Source organism: Onychomys torridus, chromosome 9 (genome assembly GCF_903995425.1).
Source record: "Onychomys torridus chromosome 9, mOncTor1.1, whole genome shotgun sequence".
Taxonomy (NCBI): domain Eukaryota; kingdom Metazoa; phylum Chordata; class Mammalia; order Rodentia; family Cricetidae; genus Onychomys; species Onychomys torridus.
Genome location: NC_050451.1, coordinates 65,386,218 through 65,401,807, shown reverse-complemented (window position 1 = coordinate 65,401,807; position 15,590 = coordinate 65,386,218). Strand labels below are relative to the sequence as shown.

The following is a 15,590-nucleotide window of genomic DNA, read 5'->3' as shown; positions in this document are numbered from 1 at the left end:
CACTTGTTTCTGGAAACAAAAAAACAAAAAAAAAAACTAAACAAAAAGTAAAACTCAAAACCAAAAACAACTCCCGACAAAATCCTGCGGCGTGCCCTCCCTGGAGCGGGGATTGGCGGGCGCCAGGGGCGAACGTGACCGGCTGCTGACCGCGCTGCTGGGTCAGCACGTCCGCTGCCGTCCCGGGGGCCGCCGGGAAGCACGCTCCTCCGCACGCTCCTCCGTTCCGCTCGCCGCCGGGGACGCGCCCGCCCGCGGCCCTGCGAGCCTCTCGGGCGGCCTCCGCGGCCCCGCCTCGGGCGGCCTCCTCCAGCCTCCGGGGCGACGGCGGCCGCTGACCCGGAACTGCTGAGCGGCGCGGGAACCCCGGCCGGGGGCCCCTGCAGGCGTCTCCCGGGCGCCGCCCCGCGGCCGTGGCGGGAACAGCACGCCCGCGGGAACCCGAAGCCGCCTAGAGGCCGCGGCGCGGTGGGGCCGGGACGGGCGGACGGACGCACGCACGGCGACTGCAGGCGACTCCGGGTGCGATCGCCCAGGCTGCAGCTCACACCCCCAGCCCGCCGCCGTCCAGGAGAGCGCGGTGAGTGTGTCAGCCAGCCCCGGGCGGATGCAGGGGCCGACCCCGCGGGGCACCCGACAGGCTCCTCCGAGGTCGCCCTGCACAGCTGGCGGAGAGAATGAATGAGGGCGCCTGTGCCCTGGGGCGCGGGGGTTGGGGGGCGCCCTAGGCGGTCTCAAGAGGAAGGAAGGGGTCAGCAGTGGTTGGGGGCGCCAGGAATGCAGGGGCCGGGGTCACCAGAGGGGCGCTGCAGCCGGGACCGGGAGAGGACTGGGTGAAAGACTCAGCAAGCGGGCAGGAATGCCGCACCCATCCGAAGGACAGTGGCTCTCGTGACCGTCCCAAGTGTGGGGTACTGTGTAAGTGTTGGGGAAAGCCTATCGTGTGGGTCGGCTTCTATCTTAAAACACGAGATTTGTGGTGGCGGCACGCGTCTTTAATCCCAGCACTTGGGAGGCAGAGGCAGTGAGTTCGAGGTCAGCATGGTCTACAGAGTGAGTCCAGGGCTACACAGAGAAAACCGTGTCTCGAAAAACCAGAAAACAAAACGGGGGAGGGGGGAGGGAGGGAGGGAGGGAGGGAGGGAGGGGAGAGGGAGAGGGAGAGGGAGAGGGAGAGAGAGAGAGAGAGAGAGAGAGAGAGAGAGAGAGAGAGAGAGAGAGAGAGAGGTTGATTGATTGATTGATTTGCTGGTGTTGCTCAATTTAACAACACTGAGGCCTCAGTGTTTCGTATGAGATATGATCTAATCTGATAGGCATGATGGGAATAATGATATAATAGCAGTAGATTGACATCCTATAATTTAAAAGCAGGACTTGGTCTCTTTTCTGGGCTGGGCTGTAGATTTATTTAGGTTACTTTTTGTGTTAACACAATTACTTCCTTTTCTGTCCTCCACAAATTTCTGTTGTATCTATAAGAAGACTGGTACAACTTACTGCTTATGTGTCATCATTTTTCTTACAGCTGGTTTGGCACAAAGTTTTCTTTGAAGAAAAGTGCATGATTGAAGGATGGCAGAAGCAGTCTTGATTGATCTTTTCGGTTTAAAACTGAACTCACAGAAAAACTGCCATCAGACATTACTGAAGACACTAAATGGTATTCACTACCACCATGCCCCCACCGCCAAGCTTCTTTGCATAATACATTGCAGTAATGTCAACAAAGAAAGGGATGGTGAACAAGATCTTTGTGACTTGGAACCAGGAAATGGATTTTCACTTATCATCAGAGAATTTGAGACTGTTAGCAAAACCAGTGTGGCTGCCTGTTTGTATACAATTAAACAAAAAATTGACGAAAAAAATCTGAGCCACATTAAGGTGATTGTACCTGAGCACAGGAAAATGTTAATGAAGGCTTTTATTGATCACCTCTTCACTAAGGTTTATGATTTTGAGTTTGAAGATTTACAGGTAGCTTGGAGAGAGAACCTGTTGAAACCATCCCCTGAAGTTAATGTACCCACAACTCATCAACTAGAAGAAACCCAGAGTGAAATAGAAACGTACTTGAGAAGCTTACCAGCTCTGAAAGGGGACTTAACTATTATCACATCTCCTTTGATCCCAGGTATCTTCCACAGCCTTTGTCCTTTGTACCGCAGTGAAAACCCAGACTTTCTTCAGAAGTTGCTCACTTCCTTTTTTTCTTTTTTCTGCTGACTCTTGTGAACTGCTCATCTTTTGCAACATGGGGCTTTTATGATTTTGTGGGTCAGGTACATCAAGGGATGACTTCATCAGAGCCATCCCAAACAAACAAATTGGCTCCATGCAAATTCAGCTTTAAGGCAAATTTCCCAGTCCCCCTTTAAAAACAAACAAACAAACAAAAAACCACTTTTCTGTCCTGGTAAATCTTTTACATAGAAATGCTGAAACCTCAACCCTCTGGGCATTTGGCAGAGAGTGAAATTTCAAAAAAAAAAAACAAAACTATCTTCCTTGGATAAGTAGTTTTATCATGAGCTACAGGCTGTTACATATAATCGACAGATGAAACACAAGCAGCCTTCCAGAGCATCAGTCCCGCAGGGTAACAGCTGTGTGTAAAAACACATGGGGGTGCAAAGTGCTGCCCGAACTAGAAACCAGAGAAACAGTTGCAGGTTGGAGTGACCAGGGAGGGTCTGATGGTGAGACTGTCTTTTGAATGCTAACATCTCTTTACTCTTTGCCGCGTATCTTCAACAGATACCTTCATACATGGATTCACGACAAGAACAGGAGGCATATCTTATATACCAACCCTTAGCTCCCTCAATCTTTTCAGTAGTTCCAAACGGAGAGATCCCAAAGTAGTTGTTCAAGAAAATCTTCGTAGGTTGGCGAAGGCTGCAGGATTTAATGCGGAGAAATTTTACCGAATAAAGGTAAATTTTTGTTATGTATTTTGCTTTTCCAAAATATTGGCATTTTCACTCTGTCAATAACTATATAATCTTTAAGCTATTAAATTTTTTTGTTTCTGGTGCTTCATCTAAAATTTTAGGATAATACTGTGATTATTTTTCTCTACTTTATACATTATAGACTAAAGATCAAATATTAAAATAGGTGTGCTCACAGGCATATATGTATGTATATATGTATCTCATCTAGAACTCAATTCTAGAAGTGCAGTCACTTTCGAGTGAGTATACAACCATCACTGCCCTATCAATATAGAAGAAAGTTCCCTGGATGATCAAAAATAATGTTTGGGCCATTAGTTTTTAAGTGAAAATACGGGAGAACTAAGGTCCTAAGTGAGGGGAAAAATTTGATAAAGAATTGTAGATTTACTTGCGTCTAAAGGGAAGAAAAAAATCACTGATTCGGTAGTTTCACTTTTCTGCAAAGAAAGTGAAACTTGCCTGTTGTGAGAAGTACTCAAAATAGAGACTTACTCATCTCTAATGGGGGATGTTCATGACTTTTGAGTCTGCTTTCCTATGAGCAACATCTGCAGAGATGTTATAGTTTGTATTTTATTATTCATAAAAGTGAGTAATTGTAGCATGATTATCTAATTTTCTGCCCAAATGAGTACTTTTAGAAAAGCTGGAGTATAAGAAGTTTGGTTTTTAAAACATTTTGTCCTGTGTTTTTTGTTAGACTGATCACGCCAATGGAGTGTGGGTGATGGGGAAGAAGGAGCCTGAATCTTATGATGGAATTATCACCAACCAGAGGGGAGTCACAATCACAGCCCTTGGCGCTGACTGTATACCTATCATCTTTGCAGATCCTGCCAAGAAAGCATGTGGGGTTGCTCACTCTGGTAGGTGGATTTAACAAGCCATTTCAGATTTTGTTAGTTTGAAGTACAAGGTGTTTTGTAACTTTTTCTGATGGGCATAGAAAGCTGTTCATTGTTTTGCTTTGGGATAGGATGAGGCCTGTGTACTCTTACTATAGAAACAGATATAAAGAGTATCCAGATTAGATGAATCAGAGTAGTAGTCTCTAAGTAGGTGGTATTTAGGGATATTCAGGGATCTGTAGGTTTGACGTCTGTCAGTAGTTCTAAGCAAAGATATGCTATTAACATATGGCGCAAGATGATCCTGCCATACAGACTGAATTATCTTTAGACCTTGAAGTTTTTAATGTGCATAATAATCATTGTCTTTGCAATAACCAAAGGACAGCCCTTTATGCTTTTCTAAACACTCTAGGGTGTGGCCGCCTCTGCCTGAGAATCCTTGAAGTCTAGGTGGGAATGCTGGGCATGCTGTAGAAAAGAGTTCCCAGAGGAAAGAGCATGAGGAAAGGCAGTGGGACTGAAAACAAGATGAAACAAGACATGCTTTGTCTATGCCCGTGAATGGAAAGCCACTTTTAGTTCAGCTAACTGAATTGAACCGTGACTGTTAGCAAAAGATGATTAAAAACCGTTTTCAAAGGCCAGATTGTGTCAAACTTACAGAATTTCTTTCCTGAAAGAATTCTGAAATAATATTTAGATTATTCTATGTGTATCATTCTATGTAAAATGAGACACGATCTTTTGAATTTCAACTTGTAAGTTTATGACACTTTTTAGAAGACACAGAATCAAGTGGTCCAATTTTCTTTTGACCTAGCTAAAGTAACAGAAGTGGATGAGAGGTCAGGATCACTATATGACACTATCAGAAGTAGTTTAAAATTTGAATCTGAACTCAAAAGAAATATGTTAGGATTTGAAACACTTATTCTGACAATATCCAAGATTTAGTCAAAATGAAGCTGTAACTATGAACTTCAAATCATTGCTAAATTAGCCATGAAATACAATACATAAATTATATGCTTACCGGGTATCAGTTAGTCTAAACTCCATCTACGGGACTAAGTTCATAAAAATTAAATTTTATTTAATTAAAATAAATTAACTATTAATTATTTATTGAATTTAAATAAGTTAAAATTATCTTAAACTAGCTGTGTGTATATATGTGAATGTTTGTGCTGGTGAGAAGATGAAGGACGCTTTTGGAGGAACGAAGGTATCCTTGTGTTTCTAGAAAAGTCTTAACAGTCATCAGAATATCTGTACTGAGTTGTTTTCTCCTGAAAATTACTGCCTGCATTTCCAAAGGTGTCTCAGAATCATGATGTTAAAAATTTATCATGCTTTTCCTAAAGCCTTTTCTACCACAAAGCTTCCCGGGTTTTGTTATGGAGATCTTCTCTACCAACTTAACAACCTAGTATTTTATTCTGGTCCTCTTTCTGCATTTATGTATTCAGTGAGTTTTCAAGGGACGTTGAAACTCTTATTTAGATATTTATGACTTCCACCACCTCGCCTTTTATCTCAAAGCGTGATCTCTCCCAGTGTGTAGTTTTAGAAGGATGGCTATATGGAGTGGTGCGCGCGAGGAGATTCCTCCTCGTCCTCCGGCTAAGTCGGCTGTTTGCGTCGGAATGAAGGAAGGAGGGAAGATGTACTCTTGCTCTTGGGTTTTCCTTTAGTTTCCGAAAGGGAAGTAGGAATGAAGAAAGGGGCTTATCTTAGAACTCACCAGGAAATCCAAAGACAGTAGAGAAATAGTAGAAAACTGTGTGTAGCATGAATCTTATTATTCAAATCAAACCTGAGGCCAGGTATTGGGGTGAATGCTGGAAGATCAGAGAAGCAGAACAAGCCACAGCTTCCTCACCTCGCCAGTTCCTCAGCTGGTCTTGTTTCCTCAGACTGGAAGCTTCTCAGTCCCCATCTAGAATGGGTCTCAGCTGAACTGCTGCTAGAAGCCTAAAAGCTTAACCAGCCAAATGCTTCTAGTTTCTGGTCTTCACGCCTTATATATCTTTCTCTTTCTGCTGTCACTCCCTGGGATTAAAGGCTCGCTTTCTGGGACTAAAGACTTGAGTCATCATGCTTGGCTGTATCCTTGAACAGGTGGATTTCTGTCTCTGGAATGCTAGGATTAAAGGTGTGTGCTACCACTGCCTATCCTCATGTTTAATATTGTGGCTGTTCTATCTCTGACCTCAGATAAGTTTATTAGGTGCACAATATTTTGGGGAACACAATACCACCACAATTGTGCAGAGATGGTTAGTTGGAAAGATGAGTTTTAGTGTGAAAAGTGGAGAGATAACAAGACTCTATTAAGAGAAATTAAAGAAACGTGAGATAATTAGAAGGCCCATGTTTGTAAGGTGAAACAATATTATTAAGGTGCACATATCACCCAAACTCATCTACTGATTTGGTACAATTCTAGCAAATCCCTAATTGCATTTTTACAGGGAAAAAAAAAATCCATCCTCAATTACATATGTAACCTCAAGGAGCTCTGGATAGTCACAACAATCTTGTAAAAGAAGACTCGAAGTTGGACATTTCACAATTTCTAATTCTAGAACTCATTTCAAAGCTATGATATTGAAACAATATAACACTAGTATTAAAAATAAAAGACTCGATAATTAATAGGAATTTCTTTTGAAAAATGGTATTTATGTTTAGTCTCCATAGCAATAATGTCCTTTTAACCTTTTCTCCCTCTTCTATTAACTAGAGTAATGCAATACATAAAATGTAACATTTAAGCCAGGTAAAGTGTCCAGCTCACTATTAATATTTGGAGTGTTCAATTTCTAGAATTCTTTCATCTTGCAAATTTGAAACTGTATATAAACCAACAAAACAGAATAGAGAGCCCACAAGTTACAAATAAGTCCTTAACTATGGTTGAGAGCTTTTCAAGGAAGATGCCAAACTGGTTATTCAATGAGGAAAGAATGATATCTTCAACCAATGGAGCTGGGGAAAGCAGACACCCACAAGCAAAAGAATGGTTCTGACCCTTACCATAACAATATTGTATTGTATTGTCTTACCTAAATTGTAAGAAAATTATAAAACTCTTAGGAATGAAAAAAAAAATAAAAAAAAAAAAAAACCCAGCAGTGTAAGTATGCATGCCTTTGGATTAGGCAATATAGTTTTTAGGTATTCAAGCAGGAAAAAAAAAAAAAACAAATTTTAAAGACAGGTAAATTGAACTTCATTAAAATTTAAAATACTTGTGCATCAAGAGATAAATCAATGGAGTAGAAAGGAAACCCACACAATGGCACGAAGTATTTGCAAACCATTATATCTAGTAAGGGGTTAATTGCTAAAACAACACCTGCAATTCTATAATAAAACAATGGCTGGGTTTAAGAATAGGTAAAGGGATTGAGGATGTAGTTGCATTGGTACAGTGCTTGCTTGGCATGGACACTGTCTGTTCAGTAGCATCATCATACATACCAGATATGGTGGCATACACCTAAAATCCCATCACTCAGGAGGTAGAGGTAGGAAGATCAGAAATTAAGGAATGGGTTTTTCCCTAAAAATGATTTGTAAACTCCCGAGAAGCGTAAGAAAAGTTAACCAACATCATTCATAATTAAAGAAATGTAAGTCAAAACCAGAATCTCATCATGCATCCATCGGAGTGGCTACTACTTAAGACATACAACAACTCTCAAGGATTGATGAGTACAAAAGATGTGAAAATTCACACACAAAAAAATTATATTCTTGATATAGTGGCACTTTAATCCCAGCACTCAGGAGGCAGAGGCAGGCAGACCTCAGAATTTGAGGCCAACCTGATCTACATAGGGGATTCCAGCTATACAGTGAGACCCTACCTCAAGTATTTAAAAAAAAAATAGTATGGTGATTCTTTAAAAAGTTTAAAATAGAACTGCCATATGACCTAGAATTCTAACTCCGGGTCTTTGTCCAAAAGTACTTGCTTCTCCATTTATAGCATCCTGATTCATAAGATTTATGAGGTAGAAACAACCTAAGTGTACAGTGACAAATGAGTAATGGATGAACCTTGTAGACCTTGATCCAATAAGCCAGCCACAGAAAGACAAGTTCAGTATGATACTCCTCACATGGAGTATGTAGAGTATTTAAAATTCATAAACAAAAATGTGTAGGAATAGAGAAATGAGAAGTTACTTTTGCCTATAGTTTCAAATTTGCAAGGTGAAAGAAGTCTAGAAATTGAAGAATGCAAAATGTTCATAGTGAGCTGGACGCTTTAACTGGCTTAAATGTTACATTTTATGTGTTTCATTACTCTAGTTAATAGAAGAGGGAGAAAAGACTGAAAGGACATTATTCCTATGGAGACTAACCATCAATACCATTTTCAAAAGAAGCACCTATTCATTGTTGATCCTGTCGGGTGCTTTGTAAAGTGTGTCTAATGTAATGACAGTACTTGGAAGGAGTCATTACCTTTGTGGTTCATGTCTTAGACCTGGGCTTTGAATACACAAACCACAGCTGTTCATTGTTCACTGAGACATAGAAGCAGTTGGAAGTCTACATTTTTAACTTCTCCTGTCTTCTTCCCGTTTACCAGGCTGGAAAGGTACTTTGTTGGGTGTAGCCATGGCTACTGTGAATGCTATGGTAGCAGAATATGGCTGTAATTTAGAAGACATTGTTGTCCTTCTGGGACCTTCAGTAGGACCTTGCTGTTTTACTCTTCCCAGAGAATCAGCGACCTCATTTCACAATCTTCATCCTTCATGTGTGCGACAGTTTGACTCAATGAATCCCTATGTTGACATCCGAAAAGCTACCAGGTGTGTGATTTCAATGTGGTGCCCAAGTTTGGTTATTGCTTATTGTTTCTGAGATGAAAATTGCTTTAGAGAACAGTAAGTAACTCCCCCACACAATTCGGGTAGCAAATATTTAAGGAGCTAATGTGCACACATGGAAAAACCCATATTAAACAAGGCATAATATTCTTACTTAATTTGTATCAAAGATAATATCATGACTGTTACAGTTTATTGATTTTGAAGTAAATTGCAAGTTGATCTCTCCAGAAAACTAAAATTTTGTGTAGAATAGCTGATATGTGCTTTACGTCACAACTATTGCTTAGGTCAATTCTCTTAAGGAATAGAAACTATAAGAAAGTTGATGTTTTGAAAGTATTCTTATTGTCTAATTAACTAGAAAACATTTCTTATAAAAATATTAGGTTCCCAAATTTAAAAAAAAATAGGTAATATAAATATATAAGAACTTGTAAGTATTTGTAATCCTATGCATTTTGAATATATGAATTGCTTCTTAATCTCTGTTGAAAATTGTCATTTCTACAGAAGAAAACTGGTATTTGATTTAAATTGTGTTACTATTCCAGTCAGCAAAACCATATCTAGGCCCTGCCTTACTTACATGAGTAGAAAGGATTCAATCAATTGCATTTGATTCTTAAATGTGACTAGTGAAATGTGTCACTAATTTTATATCAGAATATTTATGAAGAAAGTTTCCTGTGAAAAGTCTAGTGAATAGGAGAGAGAGAGACAGAGACAGAGACAGAGACAGAGATTAGATGATTAAAAGTATACCTTGTCTGAACCAAATGAGTTTTGTACACAAATGCTCTTCTTCCCAAACAAGCATATAATTTTCTCACGCTATCCCAGAGCCAGCACAAGTCTGCAGGGCAGTGTGGATCACTGCACAGCTCATATTTGAGCTTTGGTGATAAATGCTGATAGAATCTACCATTTCCTGACCAGCCCTGTTGCAGAGGAAATAGCAGCCTCCGTCATTCTGAGTGAGGGCTTTCCTGGCATGTGCCCACTCAAATAAACATGCTTTTCTCATGTTGCTCTCACTAGCAGGGAACATAAACTCTTGCTGTCTTTTGAAACATCTTTATTCTAAGGATTCTTCTAGAACAAGGAGGAATTCTTCCACAGAATATTCAAGACCAGAAGGGAGATCTTGACCTCTGCACATCCTGCCATCCTGATAAGTTTTTCTCCCATGTTCGTGATGGCCTCAACTTCGGGACACAGACTGGCTTCATATCCATCAGAGAATGAGGTACACAGCCTCCTCTGTGCTGTCTCTCTTCAGTCTCTTTCCCTATGCCTGCCCCCATCTCCTCTTCCCCTCCCCCTCCAGCCTGTCCCTGCCTTCATTGAGAAAGTAATTAAATTTAACAATATTTCTTCTTCCCTGTAAAAATAATCAAGTTTTGATTTATAAGTGGCAAAATGGTATAGACAAGATTTATCAATATACTCTATGGTGAAGAATATTCATTTCTTTCCCTGGTTAGTGAAGAATAATTAGGTAGGCTTATGTTAAAAGTTTTAAAGTAATTTAGTCTTTTTAAAAAATCCTATATAAGTAAGTCTTTATCTCTGATGTGAACTTGATCTATACATTTTCTATTATAACATCTTTATACCTTTCATTATTTTTGTTTTATGGAAAAATGGTTTAATATTGTAAAAATGACCATACTACCTAAAGCAATCTACAGATTGAATGTGATCCCCACCAAAATTCCAACACAATTCTTCACAGATTTTGAGAAGACAATTTTTCCTTCATATGGAAACATACAAAAAAAAAAGAAAAAAAAAAGAAATCCTGAATAATAAAATACTGCTGGAGGTATCACCATCCTAGATTTCAAGTTGTATTACAAAAGCTACAGTAATAAAAACAGCATAGCATTGACATAAAAATAGAAAAGTTGATTAATGGAATAGAACTGAAGACCCAGACATAAATCCACACACCCATGGACATCTGATTTTTTTTATTATGAGGCTAGAAATAAACAGTGGAAAAAAAGACAGCATCTTCAACAAATGGTGCTGGTCAAACTGGATGCCTGCATGTAGAAGAATCCAAATAGATCCATATTTATCATGCTACATAAAAATTAGCTACAAATGGATCAAAGACGTCAACATGAAACCAGGTACACGGAACCTAATAGAAGAGAAAGTGGGGAGCAGACTTGATTGCATTGGCACAGAAAAGACTTCCTGAACAGAACACAATTAGCACAGGCGCTGAGAGCAATGATGATTGATGGGCCCTCATGAAACTGAAAAGCTTCTGTGTGGCAAAGAAGGCTGTCCTACAGAACGGGAAAAAAATTTCACCAACTCCACATCCAATAGAGGGCTAATATCCAAAATATATAAAGAGCTCAAGAAATTTGATTTCAAAGCACCAAATAATACAACTAAAAATGGGGTACAGATCTAAACAGAATCCTCAAAAGATGAAACTCAAATGGCTGAGAGACATTTAAAGAAATGTTAAATCCTTAGTCAACATTGGAAATGCAAATCAGAACTACTTTGAGATTCCATATTACACCTGCCAGAAGGGCTAAGATCTATAATACAAGTGACAACTCGTGCTGGCAAGGATGTGGAGCAAGGGGAACACTCCTTCATTGCTGGTGAGAGTGTAAACTTGTACAGCCACTGTGGTCATCAATATGGTAGTTCTTCAGAAAGATGGTAATTGATCTACCTCAAGATCCAGCTATACTACTCTTGGGCATATCCCAAAGGATGCTTCATTCTACCACAAGGACACTTGCTGCTCTATTCACAATAGCCAGAAATTGGAAACAACCTATATGTCCCTCAACAGAAGAATGGATAAAGAAAATTTATACAACGAGGTACTACTCAGCCATTTAAAAAAATGACATCCTGAAATTTGATGGCAAATGGATGGAACTAGAAAAAAAATAATCCTGAGTGAGGTACCCTAGACTCAGAAAGATAAATATGGTATGCATTTGCTTATATGTGTATATTATCTGTGAAGGCACTGATAAATAACCAAGCTACAATCCATAGAACTACAGAGAGTAGGTATAGAGTAAGGGACTTGAGGGAACAGATAGATCTTGTTAGGAAAGAGAAATAGAATAGGTAACTATGGATTGGAGGGGGTGGAATGTGAGGGTCAAGGGGGAAAAGAGAGGAGAGGGGGGTTGAGGGGGAGGATACAGGAAGAGACAGCTAAATTAGGGGGCATTTGAGGGGTAGTATGGAAACCTAATACAGTAGAAAATAATAAAATATGTACATATATGAAGGCAATCTAAATGAAACCACAAAATAATGGAAGAGACAGAGTCCCAGCTGGCCATCTTCTGTCAAATGAAACTTCCAGTAGTGGGATTTGGTTACATCCATTAACTTGTTAGCCAAAGGGTCCCCACAGGAATCTCCAAACAACCGAGATTGTTGTTGAGATTATAGATTTCCCTCTACAAACTGACAGCAAGGTCCCATTGTTGAAGACAACACGTACACAACTCATTAAACATGGAGATGTGTCAGCGCCTACATGAAGCCTTCACTTCTGTGTTCCTTCACTTCTGTGTTCCAGCATCTTTGGTACAGGAACATACTCTGCATGCTCTCAAAAGGAAACATAAGCACCAAGACAGCCTCAAACCCTTTATCTGCAATGGTGTACTGCCTACAAGATATGCTAGTGCAAAATGGTGGCATGAAGCCTGTAGGAGTAATCAACCAGTAACTGGTTTGACCTAAGGCACACTCTGCAAAATGGAACCCATACCTGGCACTGGGTGACCAAGAACCTGATACTATATAGCCCAAGGACCTTCAGTAAAACCAAATAATACTGATCTAAAAAAAGGGGAAAAAAGTAATGATAAAATGACAACTCCTAATGATATTCAGCTATACTCATAAATTAGTGCCTTGTTCAACTCTTATCAGAGAAATGTCCTTCTGCAGCAGATGGGATCAGTTATAGAGACACACAGCCAGGCATTACACAGAGCATGAGAGATGTTGGAGCACACATCCCTTAAAGGGATGTTTCTATCAACCCCCCCCCCCAACCTCAGGGAACCCCAGGGAAAAGGAGGTGGAAAGAGTGTAAGAGCCAGAGAGGATGGAGGACACCAAGAAAACAAGGCCCTCGAAATCAAAGTGAGCGAAGCTCATATGAACGTGGAGACTGAAGCAGCATGCAAAGGATTTCATTTTTTCCATTTTTCCCAATGGAGTGATACTGGGTATATCAACCATTCCAGGACAGGCCTTATATTCAGGAGTAGTTGACCAACATATAATTGGAATCCATAGTTTTTTGTGTGTGCTTTTATTTGGTTACAATTCATTGGTAATTTTTTGATTTGTTTGTTTGTTTTTCTTTTTGGATGTGTTTTTTTTTTTTCTTTGTTTTGGAGGGTTTGATGTTATATTGAGTTTTTGTTCCTTTTATGAGAAAGAACTTTGACTTGGGTGTGTAGGAAGGGAAAGATTATCTGAAAGGACTTGGGGAAGAGGAAGAAATGATCAAAATTTATTTCAAATTGTTTTAATTAATGAAAAGTAGAATAAAAATTTCCATAAAGATTTTAACTTATAGACTAAGAAATCTACAAATATATAAACTAACTTTCCAACTGCCAAATATGGTAGAGTTGGAATTTTTCTTTAAAGGGATAGATAGTAAATCTTTTTGATATTATATTTTGTAGCATTTATGTGTGTGCGTGCACACACATCACGCATGCTAGTGCCCATGCTATGGTACATGTGTGGAGGCAGAGGACATCTTCCAGGAGTGTCTCTTCTACTACTCTGTGGCTTCCAGAGAGCCAGCTTAGGTTGTTAAGGTTGATGGCATCATCAACTCTGACTCAGTAAATCTTTGATGTTGTGCAGAACATGCAGTATCTGTGTCATCCAGTCCACTCTGCCACTGGAGAGCAAAAGCAGATGCTGACAACACAGAAGAGAATGTGTTGGTGCTCCCATTAACGCCGTGTGTAACAAGGAGGCCTTTTAGACTTCTGTAAAGCTATTGCATGACAATGATTTAGGACTGACCCTCTAGCACACTCAGTTTTCTGTACAGTTTAACTCAATTCATCTGTCCTTCACTCTTCACACCGTCTTTAGTTTTTAATGTACTTTTTGATTCCTACCTTGATATTCTAAGAACACTAGTGAGGCGCTCATGTTTTATCTCTGTCTATTTTACAGGTTCTTGACTGGAATTCTGCATCGCCATTTCCCGCCTCCTTCCACACTGCTTGCCAAAGAAACTTTTGTAAACCAAGAGGGTCACAAAAGATGATTCATCGTCAGGGTATACTTCCACTGTTACCCACAGCTGGAAGATCTTGGTCTAATTCCTATGACAACTGATAAGAGGACCAATGTAATGCTATTCCTCAAGTTAGGTCTCTGTATTTATCTATGAATCAAGACCAGGTCTGTTTAGTTCAGTATTTGTTGGATGCCAACTTTTTTTTTTTAGGGATGAGGCTTAGCACAGTGTATCAAAATTAAGACAACTTCTCCATTTGAGTCAGATGCAGTAGGAGAGAGAAACACTTCCTTTTGAATACATTTTTAATTACCTTACAGAAGAGGAGATTCCGTTTAAGGCATTTTCAAACATCATGTTCTTGCTGATCCTTCTTCCCTCTCCCTCTCCCTGTGTCCCCCTCCACTCCCAGTAACCCTCCTTTTGTGTCAGCGTGTTCTATAACCCCTTCCTTGCTCGACCCTCTTTTCCCCTTATCTTCTCTTTCTAGGTTCAACACTTATAACCACACTTACACCTACATATATACATATATGTGCATATACACGTATGTGTATATAAGCATAAACATGAAAGGTTAGGATTCATATATGAGAGAGAACACATAGTGTTTGTTATTCAGAATCTGGATTATTTTGTTCAGCATAATAATTCCAGATCCATCAATTTTTCTATAAATTTTATAACTTCATTGTGGCTGAATAAAATATTGTATGTACTGTATATCTGTTACCCATTCATTTGTTGATGAACAACTAGGCTAATTTCAATTCCTTGCTGTTGTGACTAGAAGCAATAAATGTGCATGTTTAAGTATCTTTGTGGCAGGGTATGGAGTCTTGGGTATATGCGCAGAAGCAGAATAGTTGGGTCATAAGGCTGTTCTGTGTTTGTTTGTTTTTTAAAATATATTCTTTTGAGAATTTAATTCATGTATACAGTGAAATATGATCATAACCATCCTTCATTTGCCCTCCAACTCTTCCTCAGATTTTCCCAACATGTCCCCTTCCCAGCTTCATGTCCTCACTGTTGATTTTTTGATCTCTCTGATGATGGCGGTTGCTGTTTCCACTTCTACCATCAGTGAAAAAGGGTTCATTCAACTTTCCCCACATCCTCATCAGCATTTGTTGGCATTTTTCTTTAGATATTTCATTTACTTATTTATAAGTGTACAGGTATTTTGCCTGCATGTAGGCTGTGTACCACATGTGTGCAGTGACCAGAGAGGCCAGAAGAGAATGTCTGCCCCCCGAGACTCGAGTTACAGATGGTTTGAGCTGCCATGTGGGTGCTGGACTCAAACTGAGACCATCTGGAAGAGCAGCCAGTGTTCTCAGCCATCTCTCCAGCTTTGTCACGTTTTCTCTTGGGAGTAGCCATTCTGACTACTGCTAGGTAGAATCTGAAAGTAGTTTTAACTTGGATGTCTGATGGCTAAAGGTGTTGGATGCATTTTCAGTATAGATCTGGACATTTGTGGTTCTTTTGAGAACCATCTGTTCATTTCACATGCCTGTTTTTTGACAGTCAGTTTTATTGTTTAGTTTTAAAGGTTTTTGTATGTTCTAGGTCCTAAGCCCCTGTTTGAAGTATAGCTGGCAAAGATTCCACACTGCTCTGTAAGCTGCTTCTTCTG

General features: G+C 39.9%; 1 protein-coding gene across 2 annotated transcripts; it reads left to right on the top strand.

The window, feature by feature from the left end:
- Positions 1-111: 111 nt before the first annotated feature.
- Lacc1 (laccase domain containing 1) lies at positions 112-14,876 on the top strand. Of its 2 annotated transcripts, none has more exons than XM_036199095.1 (7): positions 112-580; positions 1,529-2,137; positions 2,761-2,939; positions 3,664-3,829; positions 8,421-8,646; positions 9,753-9,913; positions 13,882-14,876. In XM_036199095.1, the coding sequence occupies exons 2-6, from the start codon at positions 1,576-1,578 to the stop codon at positions 9,910-9,912; spliced, it is 1,293 nt and encodes a 430-aa protein (XP_036054988.1). In that variant the 5' UTR covers positions 112-580; positions 1,529-1,575; the 3' UTR covers position 9,913; positions 13,882-14,876. The 2 variants fall into 2 exon arrangements, with proteins under 2 accessions (XP_036054988.1, XP_036054989.1); XM_036199096.1 differs by lacking the exon at positions 112-580 and adding an exon at positions 902-918.
- The last annotated feature ends 714 nt before the right edge of the window (positions 14,877-15,590 follow it).